This window comes from Octopus sinensis, linkage group LG20 (genome assembly GCF_006345805.1).
Source record: "Octopus sinensis linkage group LG20, ASM634580v1, whole genome shotgun sequence".
In the NCBI taxonomy this organism is placed as follows: domain Eukaryota; kingdom Metazoa; phylum Mollusca; class Cephalopoda; order Octopoda; family Octopodidae; genus Octopus; species Octopus sinensis.
Window position 1 is genome coordinate 10,344,868 of NC_043016.1, and position 24,383 is coordinate 10,369,250.

A 24,383-nucleotide genomic window follows, 5' to 3' on the forward strand; every position below is an offset into this window, starting at 1 on the left:
AAAATAACAATATGACATAAAGGTAAATAAAATACATACTTACAATTCAGTGTCAAATTATGAAGTGAAATTAAATTAAATTCTTAGCCGTTAAAAAATCAAACCAAAATTACGTTACCATAGAAATAACTTATGTAAAAAAGACTAACAAACAACTTACAGTAACCCAATCCCATTCTCTATGCCTACCTCACTACTACACTATTCCATTCACAATTCCAAACAACACTAGTCCACCTCCCGGTTATTCACGTGGCAAAACGAACACCACTCAAAAATTATGAATGAAACAATATAATAAAACAACCAACATCGAAAATAGACAAATTACCACGAATTCCCTAAAAAAACCATGAAACCAAAACTCCTAAAAACATATAACGATAAAATCTCCCTTAGCTAAACTCTATAACAAACCTATATAGCAATCTCCTAACCTAAACATTCACACACAAATACACACTCGTAAACCACAGACCCACGACTTATACACATACCTATACTAACTTATAAACCTCAATGTGACCATGTCTGGCTATGGGGAAATATGACTGTGCCTGAAAAAAAGGTGAGGTTGGTGACAGGAAGGGCATCCACCTGCAGAAAATCTACCTTAACAAATACCTTCCAACCCATGCAAGCATAGAAAAATGGACGTTAAAACAATATTGATGATGATGATGATGATGGTGATGATGATGTTCACTCTCTGTTTCTGTTTCTTGCACATTGAGATGACTTGGCTAAGAATTGATTTTATGGTCAGATTTTACAGCTAGATTCTCTTCTTTTCCACGCCTTACCGTTTTTTTTTTTGATATGGCATTTCTTTTTTTTGTTTTTTTTTTTTGATATTATATATGTCTTCAAAAGCAGAGAGCAACTTGTCATCATATCAGTAAAGATTGTCAAATCCAGCATCGCTTTACACAATCGATGACAAGTATCAACATTCTCTCTCTCTCACTTTCCCTCCTCTATCACTCTTTCTCTCACACATACACACACATACATAATTTATATGTAAATATGTGTGTAGTTGTGTGTGTATATATATATATATATATGCATGTGCATGTATGCATGTATATCTGTTTATATATATATATATATATATATATATATATATATCTATATATATATATATATATATGTATATATGTGTATGCTTGTGTGTTTATACATATGTTATATATATATATATATGTATATTGTGTATGCGTGTGTGTTTATACATATGTATATATATAATATATATACATATAATATGTATATATATGTGTGTATGTGTGTGTTTATATATATATATATGTTGTATGTATATATATGTGTATGTATGTGTGTATATATGTATGTATATATGTTTATGCACATGTCCCCAGATGGCATACTTTTGTTGATCTACCATTATGGAAGTGTAACATTGTACATATATACATAGATATGTACACATACATACATATATGTGTATGTATATATATATATATGTGTGTATGTATGTAGATATATATGATATATATATATATATATATATATATATATATATATATATATATATATATATATGCATACATAGATATATGCATACTAGATATGAATAGTATAAGACATGGATTCAGAGAATTGTGTGGCTATAGAGAAAGCCTCTGCTAACGGATTTGGCTACCAGTTCACATAATAATCCAATACAGAAATGTATAATGCAGAGATCCATGCAGCTAAAATCCAGGAGACTGGATTGGTTGAAATTATTTTATGAGATGTATATAAACCATAATAATGAGGCAGTGTGAGAAGTGAATATAAATATATATATTTCTTTACTACCCACAAGGGGCTAAACACAGAGGGGACAAACAAGGACAGACAAAGGGATTAAGTTGATTCCATCGACCCCAGTGCGTAACTGGTACTTAATTTATCGACCCCGAAAGGATGAAAGGCAAAGTCAACCTCGGCGGAATTTGAACTCAGAACGTAACGGCAGACGAAATACGGCTTCGCATTTTGCCCGGCGTGTTACCGTTTCTGCCAGCTCGCCGCCTTCATTTAAATATATATAAATATATATTCACAATTCACTGCTGGGAATTGAACTCATGACCTTGCAATTGTGAGCTGAACACCCTAACCACTAAGCCAAAAATGCCTTCATATCATATACAACTCTCTTTTACTTGTTTCAGTCGTTTGACTGCGGCCATGCTGGAGCACCGCCTTTAACTGTCTTATAAAAATGGTAGAAGGTTTTTAGACAGAATGATGGAATGGTCACGATTGATATGAAGACCGAGAGCAACAGCATGCAGACGCTTGAGTCTAGAGACACTTAAAACAACAACAACTTCTTATTTTCTAACAGTAAAGGAAAAAGAAAAACAAAACAATAAAATGACAATCTGTTATTGATTTCAAGAATTTCTCTTCAGTCTGTCAATCAAATCAGCACTTCAGACAAAAGCACTTGAAGCAAAATTTCCATTTTTTTTTCTTTCTCTCCACTCACTCACCCCCCCTCCCTTTCCCCCATAATAACCACCATTTGTAGGCTTCTTTAACTGTGCAATCACGATTTTTGTCCTCGGAACTGTTTCATTCACAAAATCAATAATATCTTAGACGAAAAATTCTAAGGGAAGACTTCAACTTCTGTTGCAATATCTATATAGTTTATTTTCAGAAAGGCAGCAATTTGGTAGAATCATTATTAGGTCATTAGACAGAAGACCTTCTAGTTCCAAGTTCAAATCTGCTGAGTTCAACATTTCACATTTTTTTTTTCTCCTTTTCAGGTCAATATATTAATTATCAGTCCTATATAAGATTGATTCTCTTCCTTTTCTCTCTCTTTCTCTCTCTTTCTCCGTCTGTCTGTCTATCTATCTATCTATCTGTCTGTCTTTCTGTCTGTTGATTTCTCTATCTATTTACCTATCTATCTATCTATCTATCTATCTATCTATCTATCTATCTATCTATCTATCTATCTATCTATCTATTTATCTATCTATCTATCTATCTATCTATCTATCTATCCATCCCTTTCACAATGGACGGACGCTAGTCATATCGGCTCCAAGTAAGTTGGCCACTTTTACATGTTTAAAAACTCCTTGTTGTCAAATATTTTTTAATCGTTGTGCAAATTCATTCACTAAAAAACCTGAGATTATTCACGTAGAATTCCGCCCCTGTATGGGCGAAATTACAAAAAAACTTTCAAAACTTTCGTGGGTTTTTAGCCATTTTTCATTTTGAAAATGGCAACTAGAAACCACGTGGCTAGCCCGCCAGTCATGCAGAACGGTAGCAAAACACTATTGCTACCACTAGCTGCTAACATCGCAGCGTGAACACCGCTGTCACCACCACCACCACCACCACACAACAACAACAACAATCTAAAACGTCGCATTCACCATCACCGCGACCAAAGACATTAACTTAGATTTCCCCTCACTCCTCCCACACCACTTGTTGATGATAAAGGACAGAGAAGGGATTTCAAAAATGAATACAAACGAAAACATGAATGCCAGCACCACCACCATCACCACCAACAACAACAACAACGAATTGGCACAAAGCCGCCTACCAAAGACAACACCGCACCGCCAACACCAACACCACTACTATGACGTCAAATGCTACATCCAAGCTTCTGCTGCTAATACCGCCAACACCAACACCAAACCACTACCATGACTTCAATTAACACTGCCACAATTAACACTTCTACTGCCAAATTCAAAACGAATTTTGCGGACGTAACAAAACAAAAAGAACAATTGTAACATTCACCACACAAGAGATAAACCGCACAAAGGCACTCTTCTCCAAAGAAGGAGACAAATTGCACCTTCACATTCCACAACACATCGTGGAAAACACACAAAAAAAAACAATAATTTATAAAGTAATAAACAAAAAAACAAGAAGAACAGAATGCACCGCAGGAAAAATCGATAAATGCCTTCGTCCTGTATGGGACTCCAAGGAATATATCAGTTGGGGAAACAAATTTGGTACAGTCCAAGTACGTTTCCTCAACGAAAGTTTAGCAAAACGTTTTCCACATTGGAGCTACATTCGGACGACTTGTAATGATACCAGTCTATTTAAACAAAAGGGTCACGAAAGTCCAAATAAAAAACTACCATTGATGTCGAAACACAATGGGTGGTCTCTGCCATCTGCTTTGAAATGTCAGAGACAATGTCAGAGACAAACATCCTGGAAATCGCGGTTCTAGGAGAGAAAGACTATGTGGGCAAATCAATCGAATTCCTGCTTCAATTGGATGAAGCAGCAAGAGAGAAGATACCCACCGCTATAGAACTGCCAGGAGGCTACAAACTCTATATAGTGGTAGAGGGCAGGCGACCACGCTGCTATTTGTGTGGAAGCGAAACACACTTGAAAAAGACGTGCCAACCACTGCACACCAAGAGCAACAACAACAACCACTACCACAACCAAAGCACTCCGGAAAAAAAGCTCTACTACCCACACCACCATCAACACAGAAGACGACAAGAGAAGCACACCAAGCTAATCCGTCATCAACCAAAAACCACTCGACACCTGGAAAAATACCAACACTACCATCAACAGCAAAACCAAAGGAACAGAAAAACAAAGAAAACACACACAAACTGATCCCCCATCCCTTATACCGCACTCAACACACACAAACACTCAACAACCAACAACAACGAAAACACAACACAACCACTTACACAGACATACATAGAAGCCCACAACATACCCCTACCCCCTTCTGATTCCTCAGAAATTTCGTCGGAAGACGAAACCAGTGAGGAATGGCAAATAGCTACAAAAAGAAGGAAAATAAAGAGCAGAAACACAACCAAACCAAATGCAAACACGAACAAAGCAGGGGAAATACATCTCCCGAAGACATTTCAAAACCCAACGCAAACAACAGCCACACCAACACCACAAAAACATATACAGCAAACATGCTCACAGCCATAGACCAAAAAACACAAATTTGATGGAATACATCCAATCAAAAACAAACATAACAGAAGATGACATAAAAACAAACAACCACCCATACACACCCACCAGACCACATCAAAATAATACACATCTCCAAAAGTCTGCACCACACACTCAAAGGCATTTTCCCCAGTGCGGTTGGTAAATGCCAAAAATATCTCACAAAGAAACTGTACTGGGATCTTCTCGAGGACAAACCAACGGAGGAGAAAGCAAAAACTTTCGAGCAGTAAGTACCCTCTGTATTCTAATTCATTAGAACTATGATCAAGATTGGTTGTGTAAATGCGCGTGGCTTGGGGTCCCCTTGGAAACAAGGGTACCTCTTAAATGACATAAAGTCACATAAGTTAGAAATCATAGCCATAAGCGAGACCAGACTCCACAATCCGCGGGCCCTAAAGACCATGTTTGGCGGACAGTTCAACATTTATTTTTCCCCCTGTCTGCCGAGAATGGGCGGTAGTGGCACCGCGGTACTTTTTCACAAGAGTCTGGATCTCAATGTAAGGACAATATTCGTAGACCCGGAGGGTAGACTGGTCGTCCTGGATGTCGACGGCAGCAATGGGTGCGCTTTTCGGCTCGTATCAGTTTACGCACCGCCCTTAACAGGTCGGGCGGATTTCTTTCAACGTCTAGAAGTTTTCTTGGGAACGTCTCGTCCTTTACTCTTAGTGGGGGATTGGAATGCTACCTTGGACACGCATGTAGACTACGTGGGTAGAGATAGGAATAGACGGGGATGCAAATGCCTCAGAGACCTGCTCAGACGCTTTCAACTGTCTGACAGGTTTCGACTAGACCACCCGAATGCGCCAACGTGGACATGGAGCAACCGCATCGGGTCGTCGAGATCGATCTAGATAGGATACTGTGTAGGACAGTAGATAGAGATAGCATAGGATGTCCACAATTCCACATAGTCAGCTACACGGATCACAAACTTGTGACATGTACGCTAGACTTAGGTAAGACACTTAGGCAGGTCCCGGATACTGGAAACTAAACGCGTCTTTCCCATCGAGACAAGTTTTCAGAGACCGGATTAGCACACTAGTAAAGAGGGCTTTGACGGGAGCCATCATCAACAACAAATGGTGGTTTGCCCTCAAGAGAGCAGTAAAAGCAGAAGCGATTAGGTACAGCAAAGCACTAGCCATAGATAGAAATAGAGTAGAGGGTGAGCTAGTTAAGAAGCTAGAAGAGGCAATTAGAAGCGGCATCGCATCCGACGTTTTGGCGGCGAGGTTGGCCCTCGACCAACACTTCAACGCCAAACACGAAGGATGTGCTGTCAGAGCTAGGATGCGTGCTCTAAGGAACGAAGGTGTTGGAGCCGCGAGAGAGGCCCGGGTGGCAGAGGCGCAACAGGGCAACAAAGCCACCATTCGGTCACTGGTAGATGAACAGGGGCGCGAATTGCTCGAGCCAAGTAAAATGTGTGAGGCCTTTCAGCAGCATTTTGCCCGACTGTTCGGAACGAGTGGAGGGCAAGAACGTAGGGTGGACTTCAGTGCCTACCTACATAGCCTACCACGACTCTCGACAAGAAAGGCAGGGTGCTGCGAAGGTGCCATCACGGCGGCGGATGCGGGAAGCGATGGCAGAATGCTCGAGGGACAAATCACCGGGTTTGGATGGTCTACCCTACGAGCTTTACAATTGTATGCCAGACTTGTTTGGAGATCTCTTGGCGGCGGTGTACTGCAACTGGCAGCAAAACGGGAGCATTCCTGGTTTTGTGAGCCGAGGAGCCGTAACACTGCTGAAGAAAGATCTAAACAAGGGAAATGTAATAGATAACTTTAGGCCCATCACTCTGCTTAATGCAGACTTGAAAAGGTGCTAGCCAAGAGGTTGGCGCTTGTCATCGAGAAACTGGTCGACAAGGCGCAAACATGCGCCGTGCCAGGCCGGACCATCCATGACAACCTCCATCTGATGCGCTACATCATAGACAGGGTAGTTAACGAACCTGGCATGGGTGGGGCCCTGATCAACTTGGATCAATCAAAAGCCTTTGATAGGGTAGACCATCGATACTTGGAGGCAGTCCTGAGAGCGGCTGGTTTCGGTCCCGTCTTCCGCGGCTGGATAGCTGCCTTGTACAGAGGCATCCGTTCGGTAATTCGCGTAAATGGACATCTATCGAGACCTTTCGACATTGCACGTTCGGTCCGTCAGGGATGCCCCCTCTCGGCGCTTCTATACGTATTGACTCTTGAGCCACTACTGCGGAAGCTGGCGACTCTAAGGGGCATCCCGCGAGAATTGGGATGCGGGACGAGCGTGTCTGCATACGCGGACGACGTCACCGTCATAGTGTCTAGCCACGAGCACATCGAGCTGGTCGGCGAGACACTGAAAAACTACGAAGCGGTGACAGGAGCGAAAATCAACCGGGAAAAGTCAGTGGGCTTGCGACTAGGCACCTGGAGAAGCAAGCCCATGCCGTCCACCAGCGCTCCGTCGTGGGACGCTGGACCGACGGCCCGGTTGAGTTGCTCGGGGTCTGTTTGGTCCGGACCTCCAAGTGGAGAAGAACTGGAACGAGATAACGAGTAGGGTGGTCACTCTCGCCCGGCAATGGGCCGAGAGGAAACTGTCCCTAAAAGGTCGAGCGGAGGTGGCGAACACGTACATCGCGTCCGTCATCTACTACCGCCTGACCGTCGTACCTTGTCCCGACCCTACCATCACCAAACTACAACGCATCCTCTTTCGCTTCTTGTGGAAAGGATGCGTCCCGATGGTCAGGCGATCCATTTGCTGTCAACACCCGTTTAAAGGAGGGCTGGGCATGCCGTGGTTGATGATGCGCAGACACCGCGCTGAGACTGCGACATCTCTGGCTCTATGTAGACGACGGTGAACAGGTGTGGTCGCCGTTTGTGAGGCACGCTTTCCCGCAGCTCGTCTCCATGACCGAACTGCAGTCGTGGATCAAAAAGGCCGAGGAAGGGCGAATGGCACCGCGAGTGTCGCGTTGCTCTCAAGCAACTCTGCCGTCCTGGGTCGACCTTAAGTGACTTCAACACAACCAAAGCATTCTATAGGGGTTTAGTGGAGGGGAGGTACGACGACGAGCTCGGGGCGAACCTGGACGTCGACGAGGAGTACCTGACCCGCCTGTTCGGGACGACTTTCGGGCCAGGGCCCATGGACAACTTCCAGAGATCCCTGGCCTGGCAGTGCTACCGAGAAGCGCTACCCGTTCGGGATAAGCTCTACAGACACGGCTCGAGAAAACACGGGGCCGACCTGCCCGAGATGCGGTCAGAGCGACGAAACCGTTCTGCACGCACTCGTTCAGTGTCCAACAATTTCCGACCTGTGGGCTTATGTCGAACAACTGCTGTCACGTGTGGGACGAGTCGGTTTATCAGCTGAGTCTATCGTCAATATTGTCACGCCTCCTTCCTTCAAACGGGAAGGAAGAGCTATTTTCATCATCCTTGTGGCTATGGCGAAAGAATGTATCTGGTGGACGCGTCTGAAAGGATTGGAGACAAACACTTTCCTCTCTGGTCAATCTCTCATCAACTTCTTCAAGTACCACTTGAAAAGGAAAGTGAGAGTAGAGAGGCAAGTTTTGTCTAGCGAATGTTTTAAAAAAGATGGGTGAATGTAGCAAGAATGGCACGTATGAATGACGAAGCCACCTTGAGCATAGTCCTATGAACCCAGAATCGAAAACAGAGAGTTGCTTATTTGCAAAAAAAAAAAAAAAAAAAAAAAAGAAATATAAAATGTGACTTCATTGACCGAGGTTACCGTGGTCTTTTCCGCAGGCTTTTCTTTCCACGGGTAAACCTCACCTGTCCTCCCCTTTACACTTCATATTGACATTTCTGTGATAACGATCCCTATTGATCATTTTTTTTTCCTCTCCCCCCCCTTTTTTTTTTTTTTTTTTTTAACCCCCCTTATTTTTTGTCCTCTTTCTCTCCTTTTACGATCCCTTTTGATCGAACCTCCCCCTTCCTTTTTTTTTTTTTTTTTTTTTTTTTAATACCTTCAAAAGAAAGCTCTACCTTGTAATTTGTTCTATCTGTGTGCAGCCCTGTGTGGCTAATAAAGAAACATATCTATTTATCTATCTCCTACTATCATCTACCTATCTATCTATCTATCTATCTATCTATCTATCTATCTATCTATCTATCTATCTATCTATCTATCTATCTATCTATCATCTACTATCTATCTATCTATTCTATCTATCTATCTATCATCTATCTATCTATCTATCTATCTATCTTCTATCTATCATCTATCTATCTATCTATCTATCTATCTACTATCTATCTATCTCTCTATCTATCTATCTATCATCTATCTATCTACTATCTATCTATCTACTCTTTATCTATCTATCTATCTATCTCTCTATCTATCTATCTATCTATCTATCTATCTATCTATCTATCTTCTATCTATCTTCTCATCTATCTATCTATCTATCTATCTATCTAATCTATCTTCTATCATCTATCTATCTTCGCTTATCTTCTATCTATCGATCGATCTATCTATCTATCTATCTATCTATCTATCTATCTATCTATCTATCTAATCTAGCTATCTATCTATCTATCTATCTATCTATCTATCTATCTTCTATCTATCTATCTATCTATCTATCTATCTATCTATCTATCTTCTATCTATCTATCTATCTATCTATCTATCTATCTATCTATCTATCATCTATCTATCTATCTATCTATCTATCTATCTATCTATCTATCTATCTATCTATCTATCATCATACCTACCTACCTACCTATCTATCTACCTATCAATCTATCTACCTACCTATCTATCTATCTATCTATCTATCTATCTATCTACCTATCAATCTATCTATCTATCTATCCATCCATCCGTATATCTATCTATCTATCTTTATGTATGTAAGTATGTATCTATCTATCCATCTCTATGTATGTACGTATCTGTCTGTCTGTCCATCCATCCGTCTAGCTAACTAACTCATTGTCTGTCTGTCTGTCTGTCTGTCTCATTCCCTCTCACTCTCTATTTTACTCTGAATTGTACCTGCAATTCCAAGATCCAACCTTGTCATTTTGGGTTCCTCTGAGTCTACCAAAAATCTATATCAAGAGGAGCACACATTTCTGTGGAATATTCAGCATCATTCCATATTGATTTCATGAACCGAATGTCCATTTATGACACTAACAAAGAATCCCTTAGTTTCAAAATCTTCCTTGGTGTATTTACTATGAAAAGGCATTACTCTTACTCTTTTCACTCTTTTACTTGTTTCAGTCATTTGACTGCGGCCATGCTGGAGCACCGCCTTTAGTCGAGCAAATCGACCCCAGGACTAATTCTTTGTAAGCCCAGTACTTATTCTATCGGTCTCTTTTGCCGAACCGCTAAGTGACGGGGACGTAAACACACCAGCATCGGTTGTCAAGCAATGCTAGGGGGACAAACACCGACACACAAACACATACACACATATATATATGTGTGTATACAGAATTATGGTAACAAAATAGTTAAAATATATAAGAGAAACAATTCTTAACCCTTTCTCTATAGTTACCAACCTGCCTGAAACTGGCTCTGACTCTGAGTACAAATGTCTTGTTTTCATAAGTTTTGAATTAAAATCTTTCACCAAACCTTAGTCACAATTTATGTTCCTAACACCAGCTTAATGATAATTAAGTTATTTTACTTAATTCTTTATATTTAAAATTAATTGAAAGAAACACGGAACATCTCAACAGAAATATGTTAATGAAAGGGTTAACCAGTTGACTAATAATAAAGGAGTGGAACTGAACTAGTACATGTGTTAATTATATTGGTGAAAACGACTCTCCCTAGACACAACAAGATTTGTTTCAACACACAAATTTACATAAAGAATCTTACAAACTGGATACAAAAATGAAGTTACTATCCTACTTATATTCACAAATTCTCCTATTTACACATATCAACATATTAAACTCAAAGCACTTGACCCAACAAAGGTTCCTCTAGGGTCAGTCAACATGCTAAAATTAGGAAGAAAATCTCCCTCAAATAAGATACTGCTACTTTTAGAAAAGAAGTATACACTGGATAAAAAAAATGGCTGGTCATAGTAAGAATAAGTACCAAGCTTTAAAAATGAGCACTTGGACCAATTTATTTGACTAAAACCTCTTCAAGCCAGTGATCCAGCTTGGCCACAGTCCAGTGACTGAAACAAGTAAAAGATGAAAGAATAAAAATGATTTTGATTTATTTGAACTAGTCAGAAATAAAAATTTATAAAAAGAAAATATGGAAAATTTCCTGTTGATGAAATTACCAGTATGGAAAATGGACATTAAATGATGACAACGGTAATGATGAAAAAGGGCTATTGAGCTGAAAAACATGAGTTCATGAGTTCGATTTCAAGGTTGAGCAGTGAATTACATGCTTGGGAAAGAAATGAAAATGTGTTTTGTCTATTACAGACTCTTAGCAAATGCAACATGGCGGCAGTCCTTGATGCTACAAAAAGCTGTGTGTTGATTCGTTATGTCACAGACGTACTCTTTTACTTGTTTCAGTCATTTAACTGTGGCCATGCTGGAGCACTGCCTTTATATTCGAGCAAATCGATCCCAGAACTTATTCTTTGTAAGCCTAGTACTTATTCTATCGGTCTCTATTGCTGAACTGTTAAGTTACAGGGACGTAAACACACCAGCATCGGTTGGCAAGCGATGTTGGGGGGAGCAAACACACACACACACACAATCATATATATATATATATATATATATACCAGCCTCATCTGGCCTCCATGCTGGTGGCATGTAAAAAGCACCACCCAATCGTGGCCGTTTGCCAGCCTCATCTGGCACGTAAAAAACACCCACTACACTCACGGAGTGGTTGGCGTTAGGAAGGGCATCCAGCTGTAGAAACACTGCCAGATCAGACTGGGCCTGGTGCAGCCTTCTGGCTTCCCAGACCCCAGTTGAACTGTCCAACCCATGCTAGCATGGAAAACGGACGTTAAACGATGATGTTGATGATATACATATACACGATGGGATTCTTTCAGTTTCTGTCTATCAAATCCACTCACAAGGCTTTGGTCGGCCCGAGGCTATATTAGAAAACACTTGCCCAAGGTGCCACGCAGTGGGACTGAACCTGAAACCATGTGGTTGGTAAACAAGCTACTTACCACACAGCCACTCCTAGCAAAAATATAGATTTATTCAAGTGATATTGACAGTCATTTTCAGTAATGATAGTCATAATACTTGGAACTCAGTGCTAAGTTTGCTGCATGGATTGTTGGTTAGCGCTATTTGTTATTTTTTTCTTTTATATTCCATAGGCTTTCTTTGTGGTTCTTTATCTATAATAGAAAATTTATCCTCTAGTGACATGATTTTCACAATGGTCAGGAATCACTGGTAGATTTACTGGAAGAGTTCTCCATTGATATATGAATATATACTGCTCTATCTCATTCTTGAATCCATTGGTGCTGCTGTGATTCTTTGTCTGTAATGGAAAATTCGTCCTCTAGTGACACATAGCTTCCATTTATCATGCCATAAATGTTCTGTTATTCCTGACTTTGTTGATTTATCTCTGTTCAAAGCCTACCAGCATTCTCTGATTCTGATCTTGAATGGTCATCCTGTCCCTCATTATAAGCATTGCTACAAGTGCATAAAATGTTTTACACACACACCACCACCACCACCACCACCACCATATATATAATTATATATATATGAAAATATATGTATATATAAGACAGAATGATATATATATATATATATTTCGTTTTCGGATTTGGTTTGAAAGATTCTTTATGTGAGTTCATATGTTGAGTCATATTTTGTTGTTTCTGGGGAGAGTCATTCTCTTTTGGTGCCTTATTATCTAAGACACACATTTACAGCAAATGGAAAAAGAAAACCACATGAATATATTAAGAAGAAAACAAGCCTGCAAAAAAGAAAATATAAGACAATAACAGACACTAAGGGCTAGTTCATATACAAATAGTTTCACAAAGCCTCTCAGGCCAATGGACATGGCGATCACTGCAAGTTGTCGTAACGTGTCTTGGTGGAGGAAATGTTTGTGAGGCAGTGTATGTAGGGGGTATTTATGTATGTGGAGCAGTATGTGTGTGTGGGGTTGTTGTAGCATGTTGTTTGTATTGACATCTGTGTAGGTCCTTTTGATTCTATCCACAAAAACTGTGTCTCTGGAACCATTAAAGTCTATAGTAACATGCTTGTCGAAATAGATCTTACCTGTCTTGTTAAAAGTGTTTAAATGTTCTGCTTAGATAAACCAAGATTGGTGATCAGGGATTAAATGTACAGCTTAAATAAACTAAGATTACTCTGCCTGGATATTTTTATACTGATCTACTAAAATATATATTAGATTGAAAAATTTGCCAAAATCATAGATTAAAATAATCTTAAATCATGCTTGTGTGACATCATTATCTCATCATCATTGTTTAACATCTGCCTTCAAAGCTGGCATGGTTGGGATGGTTTGACAAGAGCCGGCAAAACAGAAGCCTGCACCAGACTTCTGTGACTGTTTTGGCAGGATTTTTACAGCTGGATGCCCTTCCTAACACCAACCACTCAGCAGAATGGACTTAGTGTCTTATACATGACACAAGCATAGGTGAGGTCAGTTTTGGCAAGGTTTTTACAGCTGGATGTCCCTCCAAACACCAACTACTTTACACTGTGGATTGGATGGCTTTAAGTGGCACCTGCACTGACAGGGTCACCAAGTCCTTGCAAGGCATACACATATATGTGTGTGTTTGACCGTTGAACTCTACACATTTTTTTCATTCTCTCTCTGTTTATTTCTTCATTACTTTCTGTTGAAGAGCATAGGCTCGAAATATAAAAGAGTTTAGTTTTACATTTTTCCCAAGCATCAAACTAATACACTTGCTTGTTGTTTCATCAGTTGTTTTTTTTTCTATAAATTTCAACTGTGTATATATATATATATATAATATATATATATATATATATATGTACATATACACACACGCACACATATATATTTATGGACATACATATACAAAAACATGCACATATGCATCACATATGAAGATTCGTTGCCTAGTGGTTAGGGTGTTACACTTACAATGATGAGATAAGGATTTCGATTCCCAGACTGGGTGGTGCATCATGTTCTTAAGCAAAACACTTCACTTCATGTTGCTCTGTGACCACTTTGACAGCTGATGTGTTGCACACTTGTGCATCTGTCTGGTTAATGTTGCTTTGATGTAGGGAGTGAGGAAACATACAGCACAAACGTTTGATCACTGGAAACAAATCACCTGTGCAGCAAAATATGCATACATGTGCATAGGGTTTGAACTCGTGATTAAGATGCCAGTAGCCCGGCGTAGTAACCTGTTATGTTCTTTAAAACATTCCATTGTGTTTCTTCAGTGTCTTTTACATAATAACAAAAAGATAATTGTAAAAGTAGAAAAAAAAAGCAAAGCATTTTCTCTTTTCCAATATTAATTATTTTTCTGAGTCTCCATGGAACTTTTAATAAATCTTCTAAGAAAAACATTGAAAATACTCAAACTGGTAGAGATGGTGGTGATCTTGGTGGTGTTGGAGGTCTTGGTGGAAGTTTTGGTGGTGTTGGCGGTGGTTGTGATGGTGGTGGTGGTGATGGCAGGGGAATTGGTATTTGCTGATAATTTTTCATTCGTTAAATTACATGAGATATTTGAACAAAAATATGTGTTCTAATTTATTAAAAATGTTATTGATCTTAAATGTAAACAATAAATCAGAGAAAGAAAGATAAACGTCAAGGTAAATTTACCATTTTTCAGTAATTTTTCAGTATGTAGACACAGCTGTGGAAGTGGTTCTGGGTTTAGTCCCACTGCATGGTACCTTGAGCAAGTGTCTTTGACTGTAGCCCTGAGATGATCAAAAACTTGTGAGTTGATTTAGTGGACAGAAACTGAAAAAGTTTCATTATGTGTGTGCTTGTATCAGGCACATGCCATCAGTAATTACTCAGGGTAGGCACCTTTCTGTAGTAAGACACACAAAATACAGGCACGCGACTGAGTTGAAGGCAGATTTACTTCTGCCTTTATAGCGTGTAAAGAAAACAGTGTTATACGAATGTACACAGCAGTACTATGCATAGCTTTAATACTGAAATTGAAAAGTAGGGGCCTACCTAATCTACAAAAAAGTAAAATATTTTGCATTTTATGCATAGTGATCAGAGGGACCTCCATAATTTTATTGAATTAGGTGCATATTTTGCCATAAAAGGAAAATATTGCTATCGAAATTATGATGATGATAATGATGATGATGAGGAGGAGGATCATATGCATGGTCTCTGGGCACAACATCCAAATTATAAATATAATTTTTTTTTCTTTTCAGAAAAATAATGGTCAATCTGGTGGAATCGAAGGACTTGATTTGAATGTGAATATGGCTTGGTCGAAAGGTTTTACTGGAAAAAACATAACAACAGCAATTATGGATGATGGTAAGAGATCTGTTTCTATTTGAAAATATTCTTACCTATATGATTTCTTTTTGTTTTGTTTTCCTTTTCTTTGCTGTTGAAATTTTTTATGAGAATGAATTGCATATCAACTTCAGGGTTTACCATTGCTCTAATAATTTTTACATTAAATGAACAAAGTATTTTATAAACAGTATTAGAATTCTATGGTTTCTATCCAAATTCATAGTAAGAAAAACTCTTCATGTATGTATATATATACATATATATATATATATATATATATGAAGAGTCAGGTATTTTAACCTGCCATGAAATATTCTGAAGTGTAGTTTGTTCATTATGTTACAGCACAGTTATATTTATTGGTAAAATATTTATATATTTATATGTAAATTCATTTATGTATGTGTGACATATGATGTAGTGTCACTTTGTAACTTATTCAGATCACAAAACAACTGTCAACTAATGGAATAAACACCAACTCTCTCGCCTCACTTCTTGTATAAATGTATATATATATATATATGGTGATTGATACTTCTTTACAGAAGAAGGCCATCTCTTCAATTAATAAATACTGCCATGAGATCTTATATGATTAGTAAGTCCTGCTCTTGACCAACAACCCTTGAAAAACAGACCTTACAAATATTTTTGAGCAGAAAAGTGTCTGGGATTGTAGCTAAGTCCTGTCTACGAAGTGCTCATTTCCAGATAGATTGTTCAATTTCTTTGAGCTTCAAATGCTTCGCATCTATTGTAGATCATTTGTTTCCAAACTGATTCATCTTGTATCATTTGCTCCCAAGCTTCAACTTTCGCCTCACTTCTTGCGTGTATATATATATATATATATATAGTGAGTGAGAAAGTATGGTTGGTGATTACACAATTTTTGCCATGACGATTTAAACATATTCTTTTTTCATCTTATTCCTTTTCTTGAATATACATACATATATATATATATAACAAATTGAGGTTGTAAGGTACAGCACGAGTGGAAATATATATGAAAGAAGGTTTGAAAATGCAATTTTAAAAGATGTTTATTCACTTGACCGGTTTCACTTTTTTAGAAAAAGATTGTCAAAAGTAGTGTAAAGCTTTGTATATGCTTTACTTAACACAACAAAGCTTTTACATTTTACTTTTGACAATCTTTTTCTAAAAAAGTGAAACCAGTCAAGTGAATAAACGTCTTTAAAATTGAATTTTCAAACCTTCTTTCATATGTATATATATATATAAATATATATATATAGTTATTAGTAAGGAATTAGTAATCCAGGCAAAATGCTTCTTAAGCTCTCTGCTGTTACAAATGTGGCAAAGTAACAAATGCTTTTGTGATTGGCATTGAACTGCTGGTAACCCAAAGGCAAAACCTCAAGTTGAATTCCATCATCAGTCAACTTTTGTAATTAACTGGTGATGGACTTCAACACCAGATTTTGCTTTCGTATTACCTGGAGTCATATATATATATATATATATAAGCAATATTTATTAAAACATGTATGTTTTGTCCCTATTTGGCTAAATGTTTCATACATGAAGTAATGATGGTAAGTTTGTTTTTTTTATTCTTAATTGTTTGTTTGATACACTGTTGTTTATTTATTTGTTTCTGATTTAAAGTGACTATTTATGAAAACTTGTTTCTTGTCCTAATTTACATGTTTTATGGTCGTATTTCTATGACAAAAATTCCTTCTTTTAAAATGATTTAATTCAAAACCTTCCATCAAAATTTCATATAAATTCATATTCCAGTCTAACAACAATAATGATGATCTTTTACAAAAATTCTTCACTCTTTTCAAAATTAAATGAAACGATGGAAATTTTATTTCAAGAGAAATTTAGTAAAAAAAAATGGGTTAAATATTAACAAATGAAAGATTTGTTATCATATTTCTGCGTAACGATTTATAATAGAAATTTGGTAATGGTTAAAAATAATTTGATTAGTTTGTGTGTGTGTGTGTGTGTGTGTATTATCTCTTCTGAGTTTTAGGCATTGTTATTATCGGTCTTCTTTTATTATCTTGATCTTCTCCAAAACTGAACAAATCATTCTGAAACTGTATGGAAGGAAGGAAAATAAATACATAAAAATACTCTCTGATAATGTGTTTTTGTCTGAAAATGTTATTTTCGACATCATAACTGTTTCTATTATGTTGAAGATTTTTCTGGAAATTTTTGTTTTACATTTTTTTTTATGTTGCAAGTTTCGGTTTTATATGAATGATGGAAGAAATATAAATGCATTTTTAATTCACTCATTGACAATAAAAAGAAAAGTTTATATATGATACCAGCCCAATTTTCATTTTAAATAACTAAGTTCACTGACATATTTTTATGACAGACAGATATGTTTAAGTAATATTACAAAATAATAATAATAATAATGGAGTGGTTGGCGTTAGGAAGGGCATCCAGCTGTAGAAACACTGCCAGATCAGACTGGAGCCTGGTGCAGCCTTCTGGCTTCCCAAATCCCCAGTCGAACTGTCCAACCCATGCTAGCATGGAGAATGGACGTTAAACGATGATGATGAATAATAATAGGCAGTGGCTCTCATGGCTTCTGATCTTAACTGATTGGAAGTGTTATCATGTACATTGTTTTGTCTTGGTATAAAAGATGGGCTACAGCAAATATTCTGCTCAATACCACAGATTTGCTTGTCAGTTGTTTGACCTTAACCAGTTGAGCATGTCCCTTAGTGGCTGACGATATGTGCATCTCTCATCACGAGCAGAAGTAGTGGGGGAGCATCATAGCAATGGGTTGAGAGGAATTCTTTGGGGTTTGAAATATGGGTGTTTAAAACAGCTTGAAAGAGCCCTTAATCAGAGACCTTTTGAGCAAGATGGGCTTCTCAACCTGAAGAATATTCTAACTGGGCCCCACCAGCAAGGTCATGTGCTGTTTATCTTGATATGAGATCACCATGTCGCGCACATATGGTTGTGATGCATGTGCCTGGTGTACCCTTTCTTTCTACTACAGGCACAAGGAGATACAAGAAGATCTCTAGGGATAATTGAGGAACCCATCATTCAAGATCTCCCTGAACACCAAGAGCAAGTGCCCTCTCCAATTCCTTTCCTCCAACTCATAAGTCTACACTTAGAGTGGTACCATCCCATCTTGCCCTTTTTTGCAACTTTCACCCACCTTTCAGTAAACTCACTCGAGGACAGTGTCTCCCTTCCAACTTACTCCCATTTTCAAGTGAAACTTGAAAAAGTCAATAAGGGCTTTATCATAGAAGAATGTCTCTGTTCTCATTCCTTTCAGCCTTGTCCACCAAACTACCTCATTCACCACAGCCACTAAGGCAAAGGAAAACTGCTTTAAAGTACACAATTATGTAAATGTACCACCCAGAATAGGAACTGAAACTACGATTGCTAGATCCCGTGTGCAACACCCTAACTACTAAGCTATACCCAATGTGATAATGATTCAGTTGGCTTGTCACCTACAATAACAATAATAATAACAATAATAATAAGTAAATAAATAAATAAAAATGTGTCAAGATTATTTGCCAACATAACATGGCAATCCTGGTTTTGGGTGAATCTTACTGTTATTTAGCCCCAGGAAACATAGTCTCCACTCTCTGTGTCCTTATACTTTCCCCTTGTTTGAAAATATAAGGACACAGATAGCATGTCGTGTAGCCAGCTGGAGATGATGTTTCCTTAGGGCTAAATAACTGTAACATTCGTCCTAAACCAGATCTTCCACGTTATGCTGGCAAATAATCTTTACTTTAGAGTGCTGTTACTGAATGTCTCTCATTGAGAGATTTACAAATAGAAATTTTCTATTTTAAATAAAAAATTTATTCTAACAAAATCTAATTCATAATTTTCCCAAATACAAATACTGATTTTAAATTTTGTCCCAAGACCATCAGTTTCAGGGGTAGGAATTAAGCCAATCACATTGACCCAATGCTCTACTAGTACTTATTTTTCGAGCCTGAAAGGGATGAAAGGCAAGATTGACCTTGGTGGAATCTGAACTCAGACTGTAAAGATGGACAAAATGCTTCTAAGCATTTTGTTTGGTGTGCTAACGATTCTGCCAGCTTGCCATTTCCCAAATACAAATATTAAAGCATAATTATATTATCTCTATATATATAAAGCTGAAGTTGTCTGTGTATGGCAGATTTGGTAGCCTTCAACTAACACTATCTCCTCCGAGACCCTGCGACACAAGTTGACCAAAATTGAGATTATGATAGAAGAAGGCTTGCTCTTCATTCTGTAGAAGAACAAATTCAAATCGGACCATGTTAACACGAAAAATTATTTACATCAAAAAGGTGCTTTTTTTTCTATGAAAATCCCGATTTTTTACGATTTTTTTTTACTACTGTGTCGCCATTTTTCAGTGTATTTCAACCAGAAAAATGTTCACTTAAAGAGAATAACAAGTTGCATAATGCAAAATTTTTACTTTTCAAAAATTCCAATTCTAAAGGGTCGAAACAAACCCGGGCAACGCCGGGCGATACTGCTAGTTATTGATATCTATGTTTTTCCATTCCGTTTACTTCTATATTAACATCTATGTTTCATTCTTCTCCTTATGGCTTCTATCATTCTGTTTCTACATTTATCCGTTCTATTGTTGCAGGAATAAGCACAATTAGAAATTCTTTGTTCCATTTCTATCCAATTCTCCTGAGAAGATGAAGCATAAAACTCTTAGAAATATTTCGTTGCGACTTTTTTTTTTTTTTGGTCTGTTTCTTTCTTTTCTTTTGTTTCTTATGAGATATTTCTATATCAGATCTTTTTGCAGTGTTTCTGATTTAATTCTTCTTGGCTAACCTGGTAATTGGTTCAAACACAGAATAAATATACATACATATATACACACACACACACACACACACAAACAAACATACACACACATACAGAGAGAGAGAGAGAGAGAGAGTTACAAATCTTTATATATAAAAGTCAAGTTGTGTGGTGTCTGTCTCCTACGATTTAGATTTCTAACTACTCCCACATTTTGCGGTGCAGTTTAAACAAAACCAGGTATCTTATAGTCGTGATTCATATCGAGCCCTTCTGGGTATTAGCGCGCGTCTACGATGAGTCTACGATTTAAAAAAAATTTACCATCATTTTTCCCATTTTTAATGCATTTTTGGCATATATAAGGGAAGTAACTCTCTAAAAATGTATTATTCAATCTCAGAACGTAAAAAGCTACAGTAACACCCCCCCCCTTTGTGGTTAGCCATATTGAGATGGCTATTATACTTTACATCTCTAAAAATGCTTATATAGTTATTTCCCTTACAAACCCGAGCAACGCCAGGCGATACTGCTAGTATATATATAAATAGACAAATAAATATATATATATATATATATGTATGTATGCATGCATGCAGAGAGAGAGATAGAGACTTATATATATAAACATAAACATACATACATTTATATGTGTGTGTGTGTATATATAGAGTGTGTATGTATATATATATATATAGTGTGTGTGTGTGTAAATAAGTAAATGAAAAAGATAAACAAGTAGTTATTATTAACTGATATTGAGAACACCAGAGTAGATTACAACAAACGTTAGTCACACACTTTGCCAATCATATTTTATAGAAAGGTGTTATCTCTGATGATTATCATAACAGCATATAACACAGTTCCTATTGCTAAAAGAGTAGAAACAACAGTGTATGTAAGTGTTGGAAAATTCCAATGGTTTATCTTTGTAAATAGAAATAATTCTTTTTTTTTTTTTTTTTTTTTTTTTTTTTTTTTGTTGGAATAGTAGCTCTCGAATCTCATAAAGTTACAAATAATAAGCATTGTAAATGTCGGCTTGAAAACCCCTTTCAGATACAAAAAGCTGAGCAATGTCCATAGGATTTGAACCCACATCTTCTGTGTATGTGAGAGATATTGCCTGCTTCTACCTTTATTTTTTTCATTAGTGTAAAATTTCTACTCTCTTTACCTTTCCATTCTGATAATTCTTACCATGACTATAGACTTGTTCCTTGTTCCATAGAAGTTTCCCTCTTTTCTCTCGTATTTTCTTTGCTGTTTTATTCCTCCGCCTGCTTTGCATTGATCGTAGAACATACAGTCTGAAATGTAAGAGCCAGTCTTATCCAGCCTGTATATTCTACCTGTTTTATGTTCAATCTAACCAATTCCAGCCTCTCACCCTTGCTCTTCAATACCCTTTTAAGAATAATCACATCAGTGAAATTTCAAAGCTATAATGTGAATAAATAAGCATTACCTTTGACAGAGTAATCTGATTATTAAAGAGTTGATCCTCTGGCATTTAAACTAGCGATATCCTAAATGGTCAAACTGGCCTAAATCTGGTCAGTTCCGGCCAGCTAGGTAAGGTCTTTCTAAAGCTAACCAATTACATCACCGCAGTCTCAAAGCTAAGAGATAATACATAATTAATTCAATACAATGTGAATAAATAAGGATTACATTTGACTGGATAATCTGAATATTAATAGGATTGGCCCTTTAGCATTTAAACTGGCCATATCCTAAATATTCTGTTGTATATTCAAACTGGCCAAATCTGGTCAGTCCTGGCCTACCAAGTAATGACTTTCTAGAACTAAAATATCACATCATCATCAAAATCTCAAAGCTACGAAATAATACATGATTAATTGATGACATTTGACGGAATAATCTGTGAATGCTAAAAAGTTAAACTGGCCTGGCCTAAATATTTTACCTGTTTTATGTTCAAGCCAGCCAGATCAGGCCTTTCACACCTACCCTTCAATATCATTCTACAAATAAACAATCACATCATCAAAATCTCAAAGCTATGAGATAATGTGTAATTATTTCAAAACGATGTGAATAAATAAGGATTACATTTGACTGGATAATCTGAATATTAAAGAGTTGATCCTTTAGCATTTAAACTGGCCATATTCTAAATATTCTGTTTTAAGTTCAGACTGGTCAAATCTGGCCAGTTCTGGCCTACCAGGCAATTGTATTTAGAGCTGTTGTTGGGACTTAACCTCAAGTCCCCGCTAATAGTACAAATCTGTAATTAATGACATCCCAGCTGTAATCACCAAAGATAAAATATATGCCATATGTCTTTGTTAAAAATAGTTTGATATTATTTGAGGAAGGTTTGGTTGTAATGTCCAGCAGAACCTTAACCATATTTTAACATGTATAAGGAGCCCTCTGATTTTTGGGGCTTAAAATTTGGAAAAAAGGTTTCGTAAGGGATTATAATACTATCCATGTATAAGAAACTCCCATATTTTTAACCTAATTTTTTATTTAAAAAAAAAGGGGGATTCCTTATACATGTTAAAATACGGTAATATATTACATTGCAACAAGTGTAGTGGGTATGAGTGTGAAGGCACATGGCTCAGTGGTTAGAGTGTTGAGCTTACGATCGTGAGGTTGTGAGCTTGAATCCTGGACCGGGCTGTGTGTTGTGTTCTTGAGCAAGAAAGTTTATTTTACATTGCTCCAGTTCACTCAGCTGTTGAAATGAGTTGTGATGTCACTGGTGCCAAGCTGTATCTGCTGTTGCCTTTCCCTTGGATAACACTGGTGGCGTGTAGAGAGGAGGCCAGCATGCTTGGGCGACTGCTGGTCTTCCATAAACAACCTTGCCCGGACTTGTGCCTTGGAGGGTAACTTTCTAGGTCCAATCCCATGGTCAGTCATGACTGAAGGGGGTCTCAGTATGTGAGAGAGAGCGAGAGATCTTCAGGTCAAGTAACAAAGAGATATTTTTTCGGACATACATTTTCAATCTCACTAGGAAAAGTAAAACTTTACAGTTAAGTAACAGTTTTTTTTTTTTGCTTTTCTTTAGAGAAAGAGAACAATTTGACTATCGAAATTTATTAAAGCTTTATCAGGGATCTGTTTCTTATTTTCTAACCACAGAGACAACAGTAACACTCACAAACTAGAATGGGTCTAAACTGGTCTGCCTAATGTACATAACAAACAAAAATTAACATGAAATAATTATCTGTTTTTTATTGGTTTCAATTAAACTAGCTTTCTGTTGGTTAAAACAATGAGGTTTTCTGTTGATTCAATCAATGAAACAACTTGCTCATGAAATCAACAGGCAAGTGGCTGAGCCATCTTCAGACATGCATGCCCTTTTGCGTGTCTGAGTAGCGCTCAGGGATATTCAGCATAACACAGAATGTGAAAAGGCTGACCCTTCGAATTACAAGTACTGCTAATTTTTACCAGCTGAGTGGACTGGAGCAATATTAAAGTGTCTTGCTCAAGGACACAACACAGCACTGGAAATCGAACTCACAACCTTATGATTATGTGCTAAATACCCTAACCACTAATCCATGCATGTTTAGTCTGTACAGTGCCACATACGCAGTGTATTTGTTTGTACGTTGCAACATGTGTAATGTTTGGTCTGTACAATACAACATGTGGTACTTAGTTTGTACACTGCAGCATATGTAGTGCTTAGTCTCTACATTGAAATGTATTTGATGTTTACTCTTTTTCTCTTTTACTCTTTTACTCTCTTTTACTTGTTTCAGTCATTTGACTGCGGCCATGCTGGAGCACCGCCTCTTAGTCGAGCAAATCGACCCCGGGACTTATTCTTTGTAAGCCCAGTACTTATTTTATCGGTCTCTTTTGCCGAACCACTAAGTGACAGGGACGTAAACACACCAGCATCGGTTGTCAAGCAATGCTAGGGGGACAAACACAGACACACAAAC

The 24,383-nt window shown here is 37.6% G+C and overlaps 1 protein-coding gene across 1 annotated transcript in view; it reads left to right on the forward strand.

Annotated features, from left to right (window-relative positions):
* LOC118767230 (neuroendocrine convertase 2-like) overlaps window positions 1–24,383 on the forward strand; it is a 48,665-nt gene that overhangs the window by 18,896 nt on the left and 5,386 nt on the right. Inside the window, exon 3 of the mRNA XM_036511501.1 lies at window positions 15,492–15,600. Coding sequence (XP_036367394.1) covers window positions 15,492–15,600 — 109 coding nt within the window. The remainder of the gene's footprint in view (window positions 1–15,491; window positions 15,601–24,383) is intronic.